The 22,485-nt window shown below is 47.6% G+C and overlaps 3 protein-coding genes and 1 long non-coding RNA gene across 6 annotated transcripts in view; 1 reads left to right on the forward strand and 3 right to left on the reverse strand.

Annotated features, from left to right (window-relative positions):
- Nucleotides 1-6,998: 6,998 nt before the first annotated feature.
- On the reverse strand, nt 6,999-9,717 carry HOXA1 (homeobox A1). 2 transcript variants are annotated; one of them, XR_002773095.1, is made up of 3 exons: nt 9,283-9,711; nt 8,976-9,070; nt 8,091-8,459 (listed from the first exon to the last, which is right to left on the reverse strand). XR_002773095.1 is itself a non-coding variant. In XM_003788520.2 (2 exons), exons 1-2 carry the CDS (start codon nt 9,625-9,627, stop codon nt 8,104-8,106), a joined length of 1,008 nt encoding a protein of 335 aa, XP_003788568.1. In that variant the 5' UTR covers nt 9,628-9,717; the 3' UTR covers nt 6,999-8,103. The 2 variants fall into 2 exon arrangements, 1 of the variants encoding a protein (XP_003788568.1); XM_003788520.2 differs by having other exon boundaries at nt 6,999-8,459; nt 8,976-9,717.
- Nucleotides 9,718-11,731: 2,014 nt separating this feature from the next.
- Nucleotides 11,732-13,629, forward strand: LOC100946394. The gene is made up of 2 exons (XR_153454.3): nt 11,732-13,028; nt 13,434-13,629. It is a non-coding gene; the product is annotated as an uncharacterized LOC100946394 (long non-coding RNA).
- A 376-nt stretch (nt 13,630-14,005) lies between these two features.
- HOXA2 (homeobox A2) lies at nt 14,006-16,448 on the reverse strand. Its single transcript, XM_003788521.2, has 2 exons — nt 15,763-16,448; nt 14,006-15,119 (listed from the first exon to the last, which is right to left on the reverse strand). Exons 1-2 carry the CDS (start codon nt 16,139-16,141, stop codon nt 14,380-14,382), a joined length of 1,119 nt encoding a protein of 372 aa, XP_003788569.1. The 5' UTR covers nt 16,142-16,448; the 3' UTR covers nt 14,006-14,379.
- Nucleotides 16,449-19,849: 3,401 nt separating this feature from the next.
- The window catches only part of HOXA3 (homeobox A3), a 20,483-nt gene continuing 17,847 nt past the window's right edge, over nt 19,850-22,485 (reverse strand). Inside the window, exon 4 of one of the 2 annotated variants that reach the window (XM_003788522.1) lies at nt 19,850-22,327. In XM_003788522.1, the coding sequence (XP_003788570.1) occupies nt 21,522-22,327 (806 nt within the window). In that variant the 3' untranslated portion in view covers nt 19,850-21,521. The remainder of the gene's footprint in view (nt 22,328-22,485) is intronic. The other variant, XM_003788523.2, reaches the window with a different exon arrangement.

Consider the following 22,485-nt stretch of genomic DNA (forward strand, 5'->3'; position numbering starts at 1 on the left):
AGTCAAAAGGTATTGAGTTGTAAACTATGAGGATTAGCCCTTTGGGGTAAAGATAAATTATTCTTTTCTTTTTTTCTTTAAATATAAATTATGGGCTCGGTGCCTGTGGCTCAAGCAGCTAAGGCGCCAGCCACATACACCTAAGGTGGCGGGTTTGAATCCCCAGCCCGGGCCCGTCAAACAACAATGATGGCTGCAACCAAAAAATGGCCGGGCGTTGTGGCAGTCGCCTGTAGTCCCAGCTACTTGGGAGGCTGAGGCAGAAGACTCGCTTGAGTCCAGGAGTTGGAGGTTGCTGTGAGCTGTGATGCCATGGCACTCTACCCAGGGGGATAGCTTGAGGCTCCGTCCAAAAATAAAATAAAATAAAATACATATAAATTATGAGTGAATTTGTAGTATATAAAATACCCAAATGAAAGCTGGTAGTTAAAAAAGCATGCATGCTTCCAAGCATACGGATGCCAGATTTCTTTTTTCTTCTTTTTGTAGCGACAGAGTCTCACTTTGTTGCCCTCGGTAGAGTGCAGTGGCATCGCAGCTCACAACAACTTCCAGCTCTTGGGCTTAGGCAATTCTCTTGCCTCAGCCTCTCAAGTAGCTGAGACTACAGGCACCCACCACAACGCCCCGCTATTTTTTTTTTTTTTTTTTTTTTTTTTTTTTTTTTGGCAGTTTTAGGCCAGGGTTGGTTTGAACCAGCCACCTCAGGTATGTGGGGCTGGCACCCTACTCCTTGAGCCACAGGTGCCGCCCATAGCCCTCTAATTTTTTTTTTTTTTTACCAGTGACCAACCTAGTTCAAAAAATGATAGCCTGATGACTCACTGTTAATGACTTATGCCCAGGCCACTGCACCTAAGTGGATAAGAGTTTGAGTTCTGGATTCAGTGGATAAGTTACAAAACATCTTGGATGTTTCCTTTTCCTTACCCGTAAAATCCAAATAATAAAAATACCTTCTTTTCTTGGCGTTCACCAAGGATTATGAGTTAATACATGTATTTAGCAGAGGGCTTGCCGCAGAGTAATCCTGAATCAGATTTTCAGAATATTGAAAAACCATATACATTTAAGAGGACAACCTAAAAATCATCAAGAAGAGTTTCCTGATTTTCTAATTTAAGAACATGACAGCATGGCAAGTTTAAGTATCCGCCCCAAGCTCATATTGTGAATGAGAAAAGATAAAAACCTACATGTTCTGAATTCTAGTCCAGGGTTCCTTCCACTCAGAGGACTGTTTCTTCGTGCTGTTTTAAATCCAAGACCCTGCCCTCAAAGAGCTTGCGATCCACATGGGAAGTCAGGAGTAACACACAGACGAACACAGGGACAGGCTCCTCGGCATTCCCAGTTAAGTTTTGTTAAGCTCCCTGTGTAAAAGGCGCGGTTGTTAGGAGAGGCTCAGCATACAGTAGCTCAGGAAACTTCCTGAAAGAAAGGAAAATTGAGGGAAAGCTTGACTCAGCTCCCGAATGTGGAGGAGACGTCTGAGAAGCAAGGCCAGGAGGCTTCCCTGAGCATCCAGTGTTAGGAAACTTCTACCCAGCACCCCTAATATTTAAAACAATGACATTGAACTACAAGGGGAATAAAAGTGCTAATAATTTAAGTACATTCTTAAGATACTTGAGGAAGTGGGGCAGAGGCTCAAATCTCCCTCCGCCTTTCAAATCTTAGCGAGACCTACTGGAGGGTAGGCCTCTGACCCGGGTTTCTTTCCGTGGGGAAGAAATGTTGGGTCCTCCTCGTCCTGGGGGTTGCGGGACGGAAGCCCCAGGCCCTCTCCAGTCTCCCGGAGGAGTCAGGACGGTCAGGCCACTCCTAGGGAGCACCTGGAAGCAGGACAATGTTGGCAGGAAAGGAATGAGGAAAGGGAAGGCCTCGGGGTCCCTGAGACAAAGCGGGCTCTTCTGAGTCTGGGGAGATGCGCCCGCGCTCCCTGTCCGTCCGCTTCAAGCCCCCGAGGGCGCGGGCCCGCGGCTGGGCCGAGGCGCGGCGCTGAGTCCCGAGGAAAGGCTGGCGGCTGCTCCCCGCGTGCGCTGCGGGGGTCCCCGGGGAGGTGAGCGAGCGAGCTGCAGTGTTTCCCGGCGGGGTCAGAGCCGGAGGTGGGGAGCCGAGGAGGGAGAGCCGTCCGGCAGCGCCCGAGGCGGGCTGGGCCCGCGGCCGCGCTGCCCTCGCGCTGGGCCGCCCGAGCCGCTCGGGTCCCCAGGCTGCCACAGCTGCCCCCGCGGCTGCGGGTCCTGACAGAAGGACCCGGTTTGTTCCCGTTCACAGCTTTACCCGAACCGTATTGCTGGTATTTCCCGGGGCGAGAGAGGGAGCCACCATTTTAAAGAATTGCTTTCTGCATTCTCCTTATGGTTTTGTGGAAATTTTTCTTTTAAAACGAAGAGGGTCACAATTTGTAAAGAGGTCCCAGGCGGCTAAAACGTATCGCAGTTTGAAAAGAAAAAAAAAGTCGTTCATTTTTATTTTCTGTAGCCAGCAGTTGGGTGTTTTTTCCCAACCAATTAATCACACGAGCCTAAATGAAAATGCAAAACAATCCGATTTCTGGAGATTAGCTTTGTGACTACACAGACGTTTTACCAACATGTTCTTAATAAGAGTAAATTGTAATGGGCCGGTTAAAAATGGAGACACGTTTGAGTCGTGTCTGGACGTGTAAAAAAAGAAACATGAGTCTGTCTTTTTTTTTTCCGGTCCACCCAAAATACAGTCTTCTAAGGATATTTTGGAGGACATAATTGGAGTTGGGGGTTGGTTAAAAAAAAAAGAGCAAAAGCATTTGTTCATAGGCTGTTGCCCACAGAAGGGAGTTGCTTGATATTCGGTTTGTAGTTCTGCAATCAAAGGTCAGCGGTATTTGTTATTAAAAATAAGGAGCGGAAAAGCTGAGGATTCCAGTTCAGCTCTTCAAACACTGACAGCCATTGATGTTCCTTTGGGCAACAGTTTCCTAGAGATCAGTAGGACCCCATGGGGATGAAAATGAAAGAGAATGTGGAAAGTTGTGCAAGGAAAGTTTATGTTAATGGTTAGAGTTGCGGGGTATGTGTGTTAGGTACATGAGTGAGTCATGGAGAAAAGAAATATGTGCCAGAACAATTCAGGAAGCTATGCTGGGCTACAAACCGGATAGAAACAAACAAGCAAACAAAAGATTCAGGGTTAGGAACCCTCCTGGAATGTCCTTTATATCTCCCAGGCTTTTTCTAGATGGTATTTCTTGACAATTTAATGGAGGTCCAACTTGGGTGAAGGCAATTCCTCTTTCATTTACTCTTCCCCTCCCTAGGGTAGAAGGAAAACTAGTATGTGTGTGTGTGTTGAATTTTACCTCAATCTCTTTTTTATTTTAGAAATATGTATCAAAAAAATAAAAGAATATGTGTCTTTAAAGGCAGGTAGCCCAACATTTTATTATTTGAATAAGATGGTGGAAACATTCATCTTGGAGGTTGTTTCATAGATTCAATCTAGTTGATTCATAGTCCTAATGTCCTCAAAGCTAAGGACTTGACTGAATGGCCAGTAAAATAGGAGTGGAAAAATGTAAATAATACGTTTATCCACCCTGAAACAAATTATGTAGAATAAATTGTGAGGGCGTAAATCACATCAGAATTTTAGCATCAAAAATGTACTGAACTCGGATTCTGAGCTACCCATTTCCTGATACGTAAAATGAGAGGTTGGGTAGATGGGTCCCTTTCGAATCAGGTCATCTGGGCATAAGGAGTCCTGAGGCAGAACTTTTGGGAGGTCTCAGAAATGCAGGCACAAAGTGTGCTTATCTAAGGCAGAGGGTCACCAAAGTTAGTCATCCAGTGAGCAGTTATCTGATAGGGGCATACTAACATGTGTCCTTATTTATATGGAAAAGCCATAGCATATCTAAGACTGAGACAAGTATTTTACAGTCTTATCCAATATAAAGAATGGATGCTGTCCATGCACTAATTTCAAAATTTTAAAGCAGAAGAGCAGCTTGTCTCTCAAAATAGTAAATTAAAGACTCAAATGCCTAGAGATTCTATTTCAAGAATGATTATTCTCCAGTAAAAAACACAAACAGCAGTGACCATTTTTCATAGACGTGCTCAGCCATCAGGAAAGCTTAATAAATCCCTATTTAGTATGCATTTATGCGGTGATTACATGAACTTTAACCTTGGAAGAGCTGTAGCAATTAGCTTCAGTGTCCAGCATCTTCTACCCTTCATTCCCCTCAGCCTTCCTTGCGTCTTCCTTTTCCATCTCTTGGTAGTTCATGTGCTAGGAGGAGATAAAATTTTAAAGTTGGCTTTCCACCTAAGGTATTTGCTTCTGCACAAGCCAATTCCCTCTCTTCTCCCCACCACTCCTGTCTGAACAGCCATCTCTGATGGATATTGGGGCTCTGATTGTCGATATTACTCAAATGCAAATGGATTTCAATTCAATCTTGCCCTGTACTTTCACAAAGATAAACTCTAATGGCCCAAAGAGCTTCATTTCATAGCTCATGGCATCTGAAATAAATCAGATCTCTTCTGTCAGATTAATTTAACATTTTTTAAATATTCGGTATAATTTATTTAAAGTCAAATGAAACCTAGTGGATTGGCAGAAAACTGGAGGAAGGGGCAGGAGAAGGGCAACTGGAAGCTTCAAAAAAGAAGAAGAACCTGGAGGGGAAGAGGAAAGTGTTTTAAATTTCTAGTAAACATTGTTTAGCAAAAGAATAATAATAGGAAAGTTGCCCCTTTCCCAAAGAGGGATAGAACTATAATTGTTGCCTTTAGCAGTAAGCTCAGATAAACCGCTGGGACTGGTTCTAAAGTGACCCATCACTGCATTCATCTCTTCTTGAACTTTCAGTGAACCTGAGATTAAACAGGGGTGAGCAGCTAAGCAGTTTGTTGTTAGCAGCCTTTTCAACAACCCTTTCAGACTGAGTAAATATTGATCGGTTTGAATCTGATTGCCCCAGAGGAAAACACCACCGCATCTGAATAGGCTCCAAAAGTAAACTTTCAAAGGTGAAACCCAGAGCAGACTTCAGAGCCACAGCAAGACCTCAACTTAGCCTTCTTGGGAATACACTGTATTTTGGGAGCACTTTGGATGAATATAGGGGACGTGAGGAAAAAGCATTTGCAGACTAGAATTTTGTATTGCAATTATCCCAGGTTCCTAATTGAGACCCTTGTTTTCTTTCTAAATGTATCAATAAAATGTCATTTTCTGTTTTCCCTCTTCATGTTGTTTCGGTTACCATCACTGTAATTTTTCAAGTAGCTAACGGTGCTCTTGAGAGACCAAAACAGAAAAAGAGAGACCTTGAAATAGGATGTGTTAAGCACCTTTGATTTAATCGATTGGGACAGCTAAAAAGATACAAATGTTTTCCTTGTTGAAAGGTGTATTAATGTTTCCTAAATGCATTGCTTGTTAACTGATTTATTCCACGACCTAGAGAGGGCTAGGGATGTTTAGCCATAATTTATCGTTCTCCTCTTTTAGCTACATTAAAACCAGCACCTTGAAGATTGGAATCTCTGTGATTCCAGCAGGTCTGGCTCTGCTTTTAGATATTGAAATTGAGGTAGTGGCATGCAAATGACACTTTAACACATTAAAGTATTTGGAAACCAGCCATCTGTTTTGCTGTGTGGCCTTATACTAATAAACAAAAGATACAGTATAAGGCCAAGCAGGAAATGAAAGAAAGGGTTGACTGTCTTTGAAGTTCTCCTTCATCCACTTGAATCTTTTTAAAGGCAATCTCAGAACCCAGCAGCTGAGGGGAGGGCACCCCCTGTCCTTGATATGGCCGAAGCAGCAATGCCTGCAAAGTTCAGGCTTGTCCCCTTTGACAGGAAAGTTCAGGAATTCTTGCTGGTGTTCTAGAAGGCCTGCAAATTCAGTTTTTGTAGGGTTTTCTCCCCCAGCCCACCCTTTATAAAATACTCTTTGGGGAGAAAGGAAGTTTTATGTCTGTATTTGTTTGTGATGCTGTAGATTTTCTGCTCTACTTTTGGGACTAAATAAAATCCTCTGAAAGTGTGTGAAAGTAAAGGAAAAGTGTGGTAAAGAGGTCTGGAAGGAGAGCCACTTGGTACTCTATCACTTGCTGGTTTTCCTTTGGTTAAGAGCAGACATAGGCCTTGGTCAGAAACAAATTGGATATTGAAAGACTTTAGGAAAGCATTCATAAGTTCACCTGGAAAAACCTGTTGAGTGCAGAAAAAAGAACTTTTTTTCTGGGTTGTGTGGCATGGAATTAGAACTGTGGCCTCATTTCGGCCCTGATTAGGAAATCAAAGCTAAGTCTGAGGGGAGTGAGATGTACAGCCCAGTGATGGAGATGAGGAGGTGAGGAGTGGTAGAAAGGGGATAGATGTTGTTAGGAAGAATAGGGGAGGGATGAAAAGGTTTACTGAAAACAGACCTCATTCAAAGGTGGACTGTATTGAAACACTGCCAGACAATCCAAAAGAAGGAAGAGCTCACAACAGCTTTATACTGGAGGTAATTAAATGTGAATCTCTTAGCTCTTGGTTCACTGATGTGAGGAAAGACTAAAGACAGTTTTGGCTTTTGAAGGGGGTTGTTTATATATGTGTCAGCATTTGGTTGAAGGTGAAAAGGTTAGCACTTGACCCAGGAAGTATCCATGTTTGTTTCAAAAATAGATCTGCTTCACAAATTTTTTCACCAGTCTTTTTTTTTCTATTATGAGCTTTGATTATAATAGAGGAGCTGTTGTTATTTTAAAGAGAATCAACCTATTAAATAGGCATTAGTTAGGTAAGATGACACTCATGGGGGCAACTTCAGCTACATGCTAATGGAAAGCATTCACTTTTATTCAAGGAAAGCTCCACCTCTTTGAAAATACATACTGCCCTTCTCCTTTTCCCCACATAAAAAGAGCCAGCTGTATAGAAGTCAACAAATTATAGACCAGCCAAATGCTTAGATGTTTAAGCATACTTGAAACTTGAATATATTTATTACAGACATCCAAGGACCCGTAAACTCTGCTCTGGATCACATTACTCCAAGATCTCAGAGCTGTTCATGATTGTACAGGAATGGGGAGTGTCATAGGCTCACAAAGGATAACTGATAGAACTCAGTGTAGTACTTCAGTGACATCAAAACATTGTGCGACATGCAAAAGACTATTCACGAATCACACAAAATATACATTCATTGTGCCATCCATCACATTAACAATTGAGCTTTGAAAATACATCATAACCAGCTAAGATAACTGTTGGTTTAAATAATACCTCTACTACGTTTAGAATAACCCAAAACAAATTGTGAGTGGAAGATGTCCCCAGAAGAAAAAGGTAGGAAGGGGGGGGAGACTTAGCACAGGAAACCAGGTTTCTGAACCTTGTGCTCTGCAGGCCGTCGTAACTAACTCAAAGAACAAACTGAAGCTACCCTCTGAGGCATCTGATGGGTTTAAGTGAGGGAATTTATTCTTTCACCTATAATCATGTATAAAATTGTTCCAGTTTTGAGAGTTTGCCAACCCTGTTTCACTTACCTAAACATTTCTAGAAAATCTGTATAAAGATAAATCTCTCATGACAAAGTATTTACAACCAGCAAACTCACACACATGAAATTGAATTAAATTAAGGGATGAATTAAGTGTGTAAACACATAGTGCATCTCTTCTTCATGAGCTCCAGGACTTTCTCCTTTCTCTACATTCTACTTTTAAGGGCAAGGTAGGGGTGAACTGTAAATATACAGTTAGATTAAAAATGAGAAGCTTCCCCCTGGCATGTTTCTGCTGGCAAAGGGAACTATTTTCCAAAGGGCATCTGAAGGGAACAGTAGGTTCTGTGAAAATGTCCTAAGAGTGGGAGGGCTGTTAAGGCCCACCAGAAAATTGATGCTGGCACCCAATCCGGATTAAGTGACTAAACCGTCAACAAGTCTCTGGTCAGAATTCTCTAGAAACACATTATCCTGACCAGGAGCTCCACAGATAGGATCAGGAAGGAAGAAGAAGACTGTAAATGGAAGGAAAGATAAGCTAAAAATGTGCTTTGGGTAAGAAGCTCCCAGCCCAAGGGGCTGGGTGCCTCAGTGGGAGGTAGTCAGAGTGTCTGAGGTAGAAGACCCCGGGGAGGGAACGCAGGGTGATGAGCCGGACTTCTCTGAGGATTCCTCAGCCTTCTCTTCGCTTCCCGGAGGGGTGGCCGGGGAGATGGGCAAGAGCCCCTCCTTCTCGCGTTTCTTCTGCTTCATTCGGCGGTTCTGGAACCAGATCTTCACCTGGGTCTCGTTGAGCTGCAGGGATGCCGCGATCTCCACCCTGCGAGCGCGGGTCAGGTACTTGTTAAAGTGGAACTCCTTCTCCAGCTCGGTGAGCTGCTTGGTAGTGAAGTTGGTGCGCACCGCGTTGGGTTGACCCACGTAGCCATACTCTCCAACTTTCCCTAGAGCAGGGTAAGAAACGATGCAAACGGAAATATTTTATAATCTATGTAAGATCCCTTCCACGCTTGAAAAGGTAAACAATGAAATGGTAAAAATTTAAATAGATAGGAGATCCCCTATACACTTCAGAGCAACATTCAGGTAAAGGGGAGATCAAGACAATCTCTACGCAAAACGGGATGGGAAGGGTGAGTGATGAAGTGTAAAGTGTTAACCTAAAGTCAACCATTAGCGTGGCTAGACCAGTGATTAATGGAGCCTGAAGATATTAACACAACAGAACTACCACCACCACACACACTTCCGACTTCCTGAACATCTAAAATCTTTTGAAAACAAACCAGTCCCTTAGGATGCTTTGCCCCAACGTACCTGGGCACTCTCCCCACTCCCTACAACGCTAGTCAGATGCAAGAACCGCTTTAGAAAAATTACTAATTTTACTTAAAAGCTACCCATACTAGCTCCTTCCAGATTCATCACGGAGCATCCATCCGCCTGCTGGCAGGACTGACCTGTTTTGGGAGGGTTTCTCTTGACTTTCATCCAGTCAAAGGTCTGCGCTGGAGAAGACGTCTCAGACACAGGGGAGCGACAGGCTTCTTGGTGGCTGGCGTGGAGAGGGGACAAGGAGTTACTATACGTGGCCAGGGCCAGGCTCTGATGCTCTTGTCCATATGAGTGGTGAATGTACTGGGGCGAGCCCACCGCGCCCCCAGCATAACCCTGGTGGTGGTGGTGGTGGTGGTGATGCTGGACCATGGGAGATGAGAGATTTCCAGTGTAAACGGCGGGAGCACATGGGGGGTACCCACCACTTACGTCTGTTTCCTGATTTAGCGCATAGGGGCTATAAGGCGCACCGAAGTTCTGCGCGCCGTAGGTTGGACCACAACTCGAGTGGGAGTAGGACACCCCCAGGTTCCCGGAAGTCTGGTATGTGGCCGGCTGGGTATGGTGAGTGTGGTGGTGGTGGGGCGAGTTGATCTGCATCCCCCTGCCCACTAGGAAGCGGTCGTCGCCGCCGCAGCTGTTGGCACTGACCGCGCACGACTGGAAAGTTGTAATCCCATGGTCGGATGAGTAGGCTCGCGCTGAGCAGGTCCCGGAGTCGCCACTGCTGAGAATGGGGTATTCCAGGAAGGAGCTCATTCTTGCATTGTCCATCTGTCACTGACTGACCCGATCCTGCGAAGCCCTGGGTGATCGTGCCAACTTTCTCACTTCCTCCATGGGGCCGGAGAAGAAAAATGATATGAATGTACAGTGCGCAAGGGGGGGGCGGGAGGGCGGAGGGAGCTAGGGGAGGGGCACGTGACTTTGTCAGCCAATGGCTGAGCCTCCTGCGAAAGTTTGCGGGCTTCGGGGGTGATGGATCACCGTTTCTGTGGCATTTAAATCCCCGGCGCTCCTCCATCTAGGTGACGCGCAGTCGCCCCCCCAGGCAGCTGCGGCCACCGCAGCAGCTGCTGCGGCGGCAACAGCCGATTCCGAGTGCTAGGGCGGAGAAGAGCAGAAGCTGTCTTCTGCGCGCGCCCGACGCCGCTCTCCCCCCTCCGGGAGGTGGAGGCTGAGAGGCATCCCCCGCCCCTGACCCTCTCCCCGCCATGCACAGAAAGACGAACTGGAAAGAGGTGAGAAGGGAAGAGGGCTCCGGGCTTTCTCGGGGCGGGAATCAGTGGGTCAGAGGCTGGTTGGCGACAAGGCCACTGGCCGAGGCTGGAGCGAGCCGAGCAAGAAGGGTGGGAATCTGTCCGATACTGTGCCTACGTTCCTAGGGCGTTTCTACTACTCTGAGGCCCTGTTGGTAGGCCGTGTGGCTCTGAGGAGCTCCAAGGACCAAGGAGGGCGAAGCTGGGCCACCAGCTCTCCACGCTCGGCATGGAGAGGGAAGTGCGCAAACGGCTGGCTGGGAGGAACCGAGGTGGGCGTGGAAGAGAAGAGGGTCAGAAAAGAAACTTCCTTCCTCCATGGAGAATCTCCAAAACCTTCTCTCCACAACCCCTGCTGGCTATTAGCCTGGCGGAGAAGAGCTTCTGTAATTTTACCCCTGGGGGCGGAAAGGCCCAGAAGCCTAGCTAGCCGGAAAAGGCCATGGATGGTGGAGCATCTCTCCGCCCTCCCTCTCTCCTAGCTCTCCGCCCCTTTCTCCTCCCCACTCAGCTTTGACCCGGGAGCCCTCAGGGATCTGGAGCAACTCAGCGACTGGATTTTGAGGGGTAGGAGGCGGGGGAGAGAGATGACGCGGCTAGCGTAGGGGCCCAGCCGCGAGCTGCAGGCCATCTGCTAGCTCTGCAAGACCCAGGAGCCTGAGTGCTCCCGCGCGGCCTGAAAGGGCCGGACCACAGCTCTAACTAAGTATGCTAAATTCTTCCCTCCATGTTTCTCTTCTACTGGAGGGAGATATTAGGAATGGGACAGTCTCCTCGTATCACCACTCCCAATTCTATTGCATGTTTGGAGTGGGGGATGGGGACTGGAAGGGGAAGGGGGTGGACAGATGGCTAATGGTGGACACTTTCCTCTTCCCCAACGACACCTCCTCCCCTTGCCAACTGGCTTTATAGTTGCTTGTGTGAACCTTTACGTCCCCAGAGGGATTCGTGCAAATCTGATCGTCCCCAGAGGGATTCGTGCAAATCTGAGCGTCATCCCAGGCCAGGGGTCCTGTTCTCCATCACCCTCTTTCTACTTGATGCTGAAGGGGTCATTAATTGCTGTTTACTATTAGGTTTTGCGTCAATCCTGGGCTTGTAGAGGGAAAAGGCCAGAGAGCAAGAATGGATGCAATCCTGGGTAGGAGAAATCCAGAGATCATTCAAGAAACCTTGCAGCCAATGCTGTGTAAATTTTAATCCAACCATGTGTACAACACTGAGCTCACACAGATGAAATTTATAGCGACTATTATATATGGGTTTAAGGTTCCCACTCCCCTCCAGCTTTCCCTCCCCTGTTAGAAAAAGGAAGTTTTGCTGTAGGCAAGCACATTTCAAATGTGTCACCCATGCAGGTGTCTGTTCTGTTCGCTACGTATAGAACTTCCCTCAAAACTGTCCCCTGAAGAGGGAAAACCTGTGCAGACCTTGACTCTAGATTCTCTAGGTAGCAATGAAACATTTTCTCCTTTTGAAATGGTATTTCTCTGTGACCTTTGACCCATCCCTAAGCTGATTAAGAGGGAGCTGGGGGAGGAAAGGTCCCCTTCTTCCCCAAATTCAGCTCCAGGGAATCCTCATCCTGGAGAAGGGTAAAAGCAAGGCAGCCCTCCTGGAGGGGGTTTCCTTGCTTGCAAGCGCCAAGCCTCCAGCGAAAGGGAGAGAGGAGCTCTTATGGGGGAGAGGGGGAGACATGAGGAAGATGGGGCTGGCAGTGAGGACGATCCTCTCCAGGCCAAAGCCAGTTGGTACATTCTCCTTCCCGCCCCTTGCCTCATTCCTATACCTCTATTAGCCTCCTGGGCCGGAATTTTCAGGACCCCTAGGCTGCAGGGCTCCCGCCACAAAGCTGCTCTTTCTCCACTGCTAGTTCGCCGCCTCCGCACTTCTCTCCCTCCACCTCTCTTCCGGCTTCTTTGGGGGGAGGAGGGAAGCCTGGGTGGGGTATTTTTCTTGGAATCATAAGCGTACAATCACACCTAGGCCCACAGACACACATGCCAGCGACTGTCCCGCTTCTGCGCCTGCTCTCGGCTCCCACAGGCCCGGCGCTCACTGCCGAGCCGGCTCCACCTCTGCTGACCGCCCAGAGCGCCGCTCTCCGGGAGCTGCTCACAAAGGCAGTCTCCGCTGGCCTCCAGCCGGTAGGCTTCCATAGCTTGGTTCCTTCTCCCACGTTCCCCACCCCCAAGAAATGCTGGGGTCCACTCCGCCGGGTAGGAGACCCTTGGTTCCCTGCTTTAGTAGGCCGGCACCCCAGGACTCCAGCTAGTCTCTCAAACACCCTGGCCGAGAGTGACGGAAAGGAGAGCTTGCTCAGCTTGGTCTCAATTAAAATGCTCATCTGCAAGCCCTAGCTTGGCTCAAAGCATCTCTTTCAGGGCTCTTCTATTAGAAAAGGAACGAGGAGGAGACAAAACGCCACCAAGGCCCGGAGCTGTTCATGGCATCCGCAGCTCAGCTAAGCTGTTGTTTTAAAAGAGCAATAAAAATGAATTATGACTAAACGCCTTCTAACTTAATGCTTTCGGACGGGGATCCCCAGCAAATACGTAAGAGGATTTTTATTTGTGCATGTGTTCCTGCAATTGATCTCTTTGATGACATTCTCATTCATAGAAAGCGTTTGATTTATGAGCGTAGGACGAATCGCATCCAGGAGCGGCGCAGCCCTGCCCCGGGCCTGGACGCCCTGCTCGGCGCTGAGCCTGTGGCCGGAAACCGACCGCAGTCTCCACACCCCTCAGCTGCTGCTGAGATTTAGCTGATTAAGGAAGGCGTGAGGGAAGATAGGGAGCAAACCAAGATCAGCGATGTTTTTGTAACTTCCAAGGCTTTGCTGTTAAAAGCTGGCTTCTTAATCAACCCGCCCCACACACATGTTGCTTATATATGCTTCGTTTTCTCACGGTAAGTAGCGATCAGAACAGAGGTCAGAAAGGGAAAAATAAGTATGGGGAGACATAGGAAAACGGGGGTGGGAACAGAACAACCCAGTAGCACACCCTAGACCACATTTTATTGATATTTCATTTAAAGTGCTTTTTCTCTCTATAGAAACTGTGTGAATTTATAACCTAGGGTGCAGAAATACTCCATTGAAAATCTTTACTTGCTAACCTGACAAAGCTTTAATGATCCATTATTAGCAATGTAAACAGATTTAAGAATGAAATATTGATTTTTCTGACCCTGAAAAAAAAAAAAGAATCCTACAATAAGTGAACCAAAGGGTTGGAAACAACCTATTCTGAAGTGCAATTTCCAGTTAGTAACCATTGCTTTGTTTTGTTTTTGTTTTTCTCTGTCTTTTAGGTCTGTTTTGCCTGAACCTATCAACAGCTGAGAGATTAATCAACCACTGAGAATGTGCAGGGATTTATGGGGAAGGGGGTTGAAATGTAGATGTTTGAAACAAACATGTATAAAAGTGTATAAATAAATGACTTGTTGATAACTTAGTTATTGACCTGGACACTGGTAGCTTGTTAAAGAAACCCTATGTTAGTCATTCCTGGAGTTGAGGGTTTCTGTAGGCACTTTTATTTCTTTATTTTCAAGAGGAGGTTGGGCCTGGCTCAAATCTTAGGCTGCCCAATCTTGTTTCTATTACCAATTTTAATCTATGGCTTGATCCTGTACACTGAAAACCAAATTCATTCATTTCAAAATAAAAACAAAACAAAACACTTGTCAGAAGCCCTAGCCATTTTCTGGCTTGCCTTTTCTGCTTGCTTTTGGGGACTTTGAACATGCCGCCTTAATAAATATACTAAAATTGAAAAAGAAGATAAATTGTGACCAGAATTTTATTTACCAAGTTAGACTAAAAGAAGTAAAAGAAACTGTTATGAGCCTTGAGAAAGGGGGGAGAAAAATAAGAAAGCTACTTATAGCAAAGGAGAATTTATTCTACCAAAAATAGGCATGACAATGCATCCTAGTGTAATACAAAAATAAAAAGAAAGTGAAGATACAATTATATGATCACTTTCTTGCAGGCCTTATGTATTGCTCCAGGAAACACATAGAGGGTTCTTGGATTAAGTTTAAAACAACTAAAACTCCCAAATAATCCATAAGAGATGGCTCTGAAACTAGGTCAGGGAAATCACTAAACAGAAATCCTCAACGTTTTAAGGAGGGAGAGGGTAGGTTAAGAAGAAAATAAAATAAAAATTAACTCTTGGAATAAAAGAAGGCAAAACCACCTAGTCAAGGGGTTTTTGTATTGTGATGCTGTTGTTTTGCTTTAATGTTTTTAGTAATTCAGATGCTGCAAGTCAATTGTGGTGAGTGTATCTGTAAAAAAGTCAAAGCTGTCAGCTGAAATATCTACAGGACTGTCGAGGGAACCTGGCAAACTGGGCGAGACTGCATCTGAAAGCTGCAGGCAGGAATCTGTGGAGAAAACGTTAAAGTCCTGCAAAGAGGGGACCTCAAGGGCCTCGGGACTGTCATTGTTTAGGCCAGCTCCACAGTTCTGGCCCATTGTTGACAAGCAGTTAGGAACAGTGGGTGACTGGTGCTGAAAATGTTTCAGATTTTTCTCATTGCTGGTTAAAGGAGAAACTGGGAAACTTTGGGAGTCGCCATTGTGTCCATTGGGAGCCTGCTGTTGAGAGAGGGCATTTTGTTGAAAAGTGTAACCTTCCCTCTCCAGAAGGGCCCCGGAGACGCTAAGGGCTTGCTCAAAGAGCGACTTCTCTTCCTCGTCCTCCTCTACTTTCTCGGAGTCCTCAAGGCTTTTAAATTTCCCTTCGCTGTTTTGGTTTTCCTTGCACTGAGTCTGCCTCTTGTGTTTCATCCTCCGGTTCTGAAACCACACTTTCACTTGTCTCTCAGTCAAATCCAGAAGCGCTGCAATCTCCACCCTTCGGGGTCTGCAAAGGTACTTGTTGAAATGAAATTCTTTTTCCAGCTCTAAAAGCTGCGTGTTGGTGTAAGCAGTTCTCAGGCGCCGCGATCCCCCGCCGCTGCCATCGGCGATTTCCAGGGATTCTGCGGAAAGGGAAACCAACAAGAGACACAAGCACAGTTGGAGGTGGTGGGGTCCGAGCGAGGTTATTCCACTGGAGAATAAATATAGCAGAAAAGATCAACTGCAACAAAATGGCCGCCCCTGGATGCAGAAGGGCTATTGTGCTGCCTTTCCTGGGAGCCCCCAGCCTTGGGAGACCCCATCTCCTCCACCTCTATCAAATTCATGCCTGAAGCTCCCCCCAAACCTCTTCATCCGGGAGCAAACTTTATATTAGTCACAACACAATTTATAATTAATGCATCAGCTGCTTAGCTGAGCAAGAGCGATCTATCACTCTTCATTACTGTCAAAAAGCCAAACTCTAGGACAACTAGACAAGAGGAGGTCAGTTCCAACTCAAATAAATCATCCCACATTACACAAGTTAAGGAAAGTTCCCCCCTTCTTAAAAAATATATACCTCATGGTGGAGGACAGAATCCCCTTCCCTCTCCATCAAACCCACTCCTGAGCCCACAGGGGCAGGGAAAAGGCAACCGAGCCTCTCTTCCTCTCCCCCTTCTCTCCCAACGCACGTTCCCCTCCCCCCACAACCGCTCCCGGGGCAGCCCAGAGAGGGAACAGGATCCTGGGGACCTGGGGCCAAGTCTTTGAACTGACCTTTGTGGCTGAGGCAAGCAGGGCCGGTGGTGGCGGCGGCTGCAGCCGGGGGCAGCGCGGTTTTCTTGGCCGCCTTCTTCTCCTTCATCCAGGGGTACTCGGGCGGCTGCAGGGCGCCGGCGGGCAACGGGCTGCCGCGGCTGCCCGCGGGGCTCGGCTTGGGGCGGCCGCCAGCGCCGTGGCGAGGGTGACTGCCCGGGTTCAGGCTGGGAATGGTCTGCTCAAAAGGAGGAGGAATCAGTGTCGAGTGTGAAAGCGTCGAGGTCTTGATTGATGAACTTTGAAATGTATCAGCGACAGGGGGAAAAGATGTCAGGCACTCAGCGAGCGACGGCTGGCTATTGATAAAACCAATCTCTCGCTCAAATTCGTAATTCATGGCCTTCTCCTTGGAGCCCCCTCGGAGAAAAAGTTCCCTCTTTTGGAGGGGCTTTGGGGGGGCAAGGCCCAGGAAAAAGGCAAGCGCGGAGGAAAAAAAAAATCTATCATAGAAGATCGCTGCTGGGGTGTTTTTTTTCTAATTCACTGATTACAGCCGTATGGGGACCGCGCTACTATTAAACTATTGAATTCATGGAGACAAGGTTGAAATTGGACCGAATTGGCTGTCACATGATTGCTTCTGCCCAATGACAATTTGGGCTTTAATCAAAAGAAGCCACTGTCTGTTTGATTGATCCAAAAAAGTCGGGAAGGAACGCCTCATTGGGGGCCAGCGAGGCTTTATTTACACTTTTTTATGGCAAAAAATACATATAGTGGGTGTGGGTAGGGATGCTCCAGAGTGCGTGGGGGCGAGGGTGCCTGCCCACCTCCTAATCAGCAAGGATCTGGTGTGTTGAGAGTGTGTGTGAGTGTGTGTGAGTGTGAGCTTGCTGCTGGTCCCGCCAGTGGCTGCCCTCTGCCTCCCCCGCACACTCCAAGCATTGTTTGGGACTGTCGGGAAGACGCCTTGCACCTCACAAATCATTTAAGCACCTCAGCCTGACGCCTGTAGTCATTAACAAAGTAATCCATTAATCTTCAAAGTTTTGACACCCGAGGGCCCCCACATCCCAGCCACATAAGTTCTGTTAAGGCAAGAGGAAGGAGCAGAAGTAGAGAGGAGGTGAGAGAGGGAGAAGAAAGAATAAAGGAAGGAGAGATGGAGAGAGAAAGAGAGAGAGAAAAGAAAGATTGGGGGGATTTCCCTTTTCTTTCCCTTTCCTCCACTTTTTTCTAAAACCAGTTCCTGAATCTCAGAACTGACATCTCCCTCTCTCTCTCTCTGTTTTCCTTTCTGCCTTTCCCTCTTTTTCCTCTTCTCCCCTTTCCCCCTCCCTCTCTCTGTCCTGTCCGCCTCTCCTTCTCCCCACAGCTACTCGCCCCCCTCCTAATGTCCAGCCCAAGTCTGAGCCCCCAGCCCATTGTTAGCCGGCTATTCCCGGGCAGCTTTGCGTCCGCCTCCAGCGGGAAGCGGAAAACCGGAGGAGGCTCTCGAAGCTTCCTGACCTTCCTGCGCCATCAACTTCTCAGGAGTGGCTCCAGAAAGATAGATGCCTGAGCCAAGAGAGACAACAACCCCAGGTCCATGTGTCCAAATCCCCGTAGCCAGGGCGGCGGCCAGCCAAAGAAACGCCGCCCAGAGAGGGCGCGTGCGACTCCTGGCTTTCTGGGTTTCATACCCGTAGGGCTCGGGTGCGGTGAGTATTTCGGTGTTCCAGGAAGTCTGTTGGAAGTTACCAGCAGGGAAGAAGATGCTCTTTTCTCTCTCTCTCTCTTTCTCTCTCTCTCTCTCTCTCTCCTCTCTCTCCTCTCTCTTTCTCTCCCACCCTTCTCTTGTCCTAGTCGCCGTAGATGGGGGCTGGTTGGTTCAGATACAGCGAATGCTCCCTGGCAGCCCAAATTGCCTCTCACACCTTCTCGCTTTTGGGCGCCAGGGATGTTTGCACCCAGGTTTTGTCGCAGGAAATAGCTCTGCGGGGGAGAGGTGGCGACCCAAGGAGGAATTATAAAGGTTCTTGTTCTCCTTCATTCTCTCTTTTTTCCAATTCGGAGACTTGAGACTGAAAGCATCTTGGATGGTGCTGGAGGGTTCAAAAGATAACACCTTTAGGTACCAGGCAATAACTTTTCAGCAATCCACCAAGCCATAAAGAGGGGAGGAGGCTGAGAGACAGAGATCCTAAGGTACCGTTTTCACTTCCCCCACAAACCCTGAGGATGGTGATTCGCTTTTGCTTCCTTTGAAATGGACCTAGTGATCAGACTCCCCCAGGCCGGCAGGCATCAGTGGCAGGAAAATAAATCATTCTGATGGTCAAGGAGAGAGAGGTTGGCAGGGGAGAAAAATCTATGTAGAAAACAAGAAAGGCTGATTCCATCTCTAAGGCCGGCATCAAAGGGGGTTTGGGTTGGAAATTAGATATAAAGTGGCCTACTTCGTTGACTAGCCCAGAGCATTGCCTCACAGATAGGGATGCTATTTTGGAAAATGTGAGGTTTTTCAGTTTTCTTGCTTTTATTCCAAACAAAGCTCTGAAGGAAGTCTGGGCACGATCAATCTTGCTCACCAAAAGCCTTGACAGCTTCTAGCCCTTAAGAACACATTTCAGCTTCGAAGCTCTTTCCAAGATCAAATGTGGCTGAGGAAAGAGAAGAGCAGGAAACGCAAGTAAACAAGAAAAACTAGGCTTAAAAAAATTTTTTCTGGGCAATGGAAAGGGTTATAGGGCTGCTTTTAGGAAAGGTGCTGTGTGGACTTTGGGATGGAGGCTTTGGGCATTGCTTCTACCAGAAAATATGGAGGGACGAAGGGGAGGGGAGTTGCAGAGATCAGTGAGCAGCGCTGCCCCCATATCTCTGAGGCTTTGTCAGGAGCTGCTGCGTGGGTGAGAGCTTTCTGCCCGCTTCAGCCGCCTTAATTCAAATACCATCTGGAAGAAAACCCTTTTCTTTGACCACTCAACACTGAAATCTTCCCCAAATCTATCACTTTAACTCAGAAGATATTTTAATAAGGATTTCTTTTTAATATCTAGAAAGCTGGGGGTATGATCGATATTTTTTTCTTTGAAAGCCAAAATGAATGTCTTGACTAGCAAGATAGGAGAAATCGTATTAGAATCTCATTTAAAAATCTCTGCCCTGAGGGAAGGAGGAAGCCTCCAACTCCAAATCATTCTTCCCTCAGCCAAAGAGTAAATTTTAGAAATGGGTTCAAATAGTGGTATTCCTGAAAAGATTTTCATCTTTGGGTGGAAATATCTCTCTCTCTCTGTCTCTCTCTTTCTCTCTCTCCTCCTCCATCCCCTCATTTTCCCAGGTAATGTTATACATGTCTCTAAAATGATCACTTAAAAGAAGACCTCTGTGTCTACTCAGCATGAACAACCAAAATACGGAAGCTTCAGTCCTTACAAAGACTGGCTGTTCAATCTCTGCATTTCTGAGGTGCACCACATTTCAGCAGGGATGTTGGGGTGGGGGAAACAAATTCACTTCTTCCATAGCCTAAACTCTTTAAAGAGAAAAATGTATTATCAGGGACCTCAGGACAGATATGGGGAAAGCACTTTTGGATGTGAGAGAAACATTCAGCTCTCTGCAATGCCTGGCTTTGCATCCTTTTTCTTAAAACATGAAGAAGTTCCCTAAAAGCTGTTCATTGGAACCCAGCAGGTATCCAGATACGGCTTGGGGGCCAGCTTCTAAGGATCATCTGAGGGAGCTTCTCAGGGGGGAGACAGAGGCCATGATGATGGATATTTTGGATTGCAAACAAAATGGCGACATTTTTCACTTCTGTCTCTGCAAGATACAATCCAGGGAGAATGGGGTTTATTTCTCACGTCAGATGCTCCTGATCCCCTGTGAAGGCAGTTTCTCACTTCCAACTCCGAGGGAGATGATGATGAGGATGCAAATCTGAGGTTTGCATTTTTGGAATTTTGTTCCTTCTCTGAGCAATTCTTCAATTTGTAAGATGAAAATAATTCCCTTTACTATGCCTTGCCTTTGCCTCTCTCTACCAGCCAGTGAGTAGACAGCCCTATCTTGAATCCAGGGGTGGAGATGTAATATTTAGCTCCTGTAACATCAAATAAAAGAAGAACTTATAAAATTGCGTTTTTATTAGAAAGATACCAATCTCCTTACTCTCTCCCCCTCCCCCTGGGGCCATAAAAAGAAAGCTGGGAGGGAAGAAGGAGATGAAATAAATCCAGAGACTGCCAAATACTAAATTCAGGAGGAAGCTGATGTTGGGATTCAGGCAGCACAGGGAAGAGCTCACAGCCTTCATTTTGCTGGAGACCTGGGTGAGCCTCAGTCCTTTGCAAACTGCTTCGCTCTGCGATGGATCTTAGAAGCCGTTCTTTTCTCCTGGCGCGATACAGGGCCGCAAAGCATGACCACAAGTCCGATGGTTACCGGAAAGTGCTTGGCATCCTCTGTGCGACTGGCTGTTCTTCAGGTTAAGGCGTTGGCTGGCCCGCTTTGACCCTAGGAAGAGCGTGGAGGAGGAGAAAGGCCTGCCTTATTTCCCGGCGGGGCTGCCCAGCACCTGTGAGCTCCCCGCTGTGCTTTGGGCTTGACTGCCTTTGTTTCTTCGGCCAACAGCTCTCCGCAGCCCCTGCGCCCTCAGCCTGCCTTGGTAGCAGCTGGGAACCAGGCAGCCCAGCGGGCCCACGGCACGGCGTTACCAGAGCTGTCGCCGCCAGGAGTCCCAACCGAGGTCGCAAAAATTCGCGGAGCTTCCAGGCTTGCCGCCTTGCCGGCCCCAGCGCCGGAGCCGGTGGGCTGGCGCGCACGGCCTGTTCGCCCGCTTTCCTGTGCCTAAATTCCACACAGATCCTCCTTTCCGGCCAAAGAACCCCTTCTAAACACGGATATTATTCAGAATAAAAACTTTATTTTTTGTTTTGTTTCTCAGAATATGAGCAGCAAGGAATGTAGAACTCTCAAAACAAATCTAGTATTTTTCGCGTTTACAGACTTTTTTCATTTTTGCCGGATGTTACAAACCTAAACCACTGTTTTCAAAAGCTGGATCCTCTCTGGTTTTATTGCATCATTACCGTTTCATAAAGGAATTATATTTCCCTTTCAAATAAAAAATTTTCTAGGTACGCCAACACACCATTGAACAAAAGGCCCAAGAACCCTTCTGAACAATCAGGGTACAGAATTTCTTTAATATAAATACAAACGGATGGGGATAAATAATATTTAAAACTTAGATTATTCAATGCTTGCAAAAAAAATATAAATAAATCTGACTGTTCACCAGCATACACACACGGAAAGACGTACACTTAATCATCCTTGCACAAGGAACCCCTGTTTCAAAGCGCCTTTGATTTTTTTTCTCGCTCTTTACAAGAAGTGCAATTTAAAAAAAACCTAAAAATTAAAAAAAATCGCTTCCCCTCGGGAGCCACAATGTACGAACAAATTCACATTGAAAACTCGACTAGAAAATTTGTTCATATACCCTGTTTCTGATCAAAGAGTGAGAAGGTAAAGAGTGTAGGGCCAGTGGCCGAGCTTGGGGCAGGAAGAGATAAATATCGCTACTGATACTGACAGCCATTCCAGCAACCAAGATTGCTACGTCACATAAACTATAAAAACGCATTACCAAAAGGGGAGGAAAAAAACGGGGAAAGGAGGTGGGGGGGCAGCAGAGAGAGAAAATGGAAGAACGTTAAAATAAAAAAGCAATCAAAGAATGGTGGGATGGGGGGAGACTCTCCTGGCGCACAGCCCCGAGCCCACCATCACAGGTGGGTGAGCTTGGGCGCTTCCTGAATTCTTCCCTGAGAAGGATGGTGGGCGGTAAGGTCCGTATAGGTGGGATGAGGCTCCCCAGGCCCAGGCCCATGGTGGTGGCCGCTGCCCAGCGGCCCAGCACTCGCATAGTCCATGGCGCCTGAAGCAGCGTGGGGGAGGTGAGTTAGGCCAAAGAGGGCAGGCCCGGAGTTGCTCATGGGCTCCACATAGCTGCCCCCCACGAAGACGGGGCTTCCCTGTAAGTGTGGGGTCCCATAGCTACCGTTGCCCTGCAGGCCATGAGCGTGTGGATCATAGTCAGGAGTGCCTCCTGAGCCCGCCCCGGTCGCTGTGTAGCGCTTCTGTGGAGGTGGCGGTGGCGCGCAGCTGGGCAGGGGCGCGGGGTAGGAGGCAGGGGGCAGCCCATAGGCGCCCTGGGGGGGCTTGGAGAAGGGCGGGGGCGACTGGGGCTCATATGGGACGCTGTTGACCAGCGAATGCATAGAGTTCAGATAGCCGCCAGCGCCGGGTGGCACCGGACTGCGACTTGGGGACTGGCCCCCAGATGACGTTAGCATTCCCTTGCCCTTCTGATCCTTCTTGTACTTCATGCGACGATTCTGGAACCAGATCTTGATCTGGCGTTCTGTGAGGTTCAGCAGGTTGGCCATCTCCACCCGGCGAGGCCGGCACAGGTAGCGATTGAAGTGGAACTCCTTCTCCAGCTCCACCAGCTGCGCGCTCGTGTAGGCCGTGCGCGCGCGCTTGGATGAAGCCTGCCCAGGCGGGCTTTTATCCCCAGCGCAGCTCTCGCCTGCGAGGACATAAGAGAGGGCAAGAGCCGCGTCATGGACTGCCTGGGGCCCCTCCCAGCCCCGGACCCAGACTGGCCCCTACTTCCTCCAGGCCTCAAACAGCTAGCCCTCCTTTTATCTGGCCCAAAGAGGAATAGTCTCAAAAAAAAAAAAAAAA

Source organism: Otolemur garnettii, unplaced genomic scaffold (assembly GCF_000181295.1).
Source record: "Otolemur garnettii isolate 467f Iridium unplaced genomic scaffold, OtoGar3 scaffold00028, whole genome shotgun sequence".
Taxonomy (NCBI): Eukaryota; Metazoa; Chordata; class Mammalia; order Primates; family Galagidae; genus Otolemur; species Otolemur garnettii.

Excerpts from the sequence above, each read along its gene's own strand:
- HOXA1 (XM_003788520.2), bottom strand. The coding sequence starts at position 9,627 with ATGGACAATGCAAGAATGAGCTCCTTCCTGGAATACCCCATTCTCAGC. Across the intron at positions 8,460-8,975 it reads GAGAAACCCTCCCAAAACAG|GGAAAGTTGGAGAGTATGGC; the intron begins GTCAGTCCTGCC and ends ACCCTGCTCTAG.
- HOXA2 (XM_003788521.2), bottom strand. The coding sequence starts at position 16,141 with ATGAATTACGAATTTGAGCGAGAGATTGGTTTTATCAATAGCCAGCCG. Across the intron at positions 15,120-15,762 it reads TGCTTGCCTCAGCCACAAAG|AATCCCTGGAAATCGCCGAT; the intron begins GTCAGTTCAAAG and ends CCCTTTCCGCAG.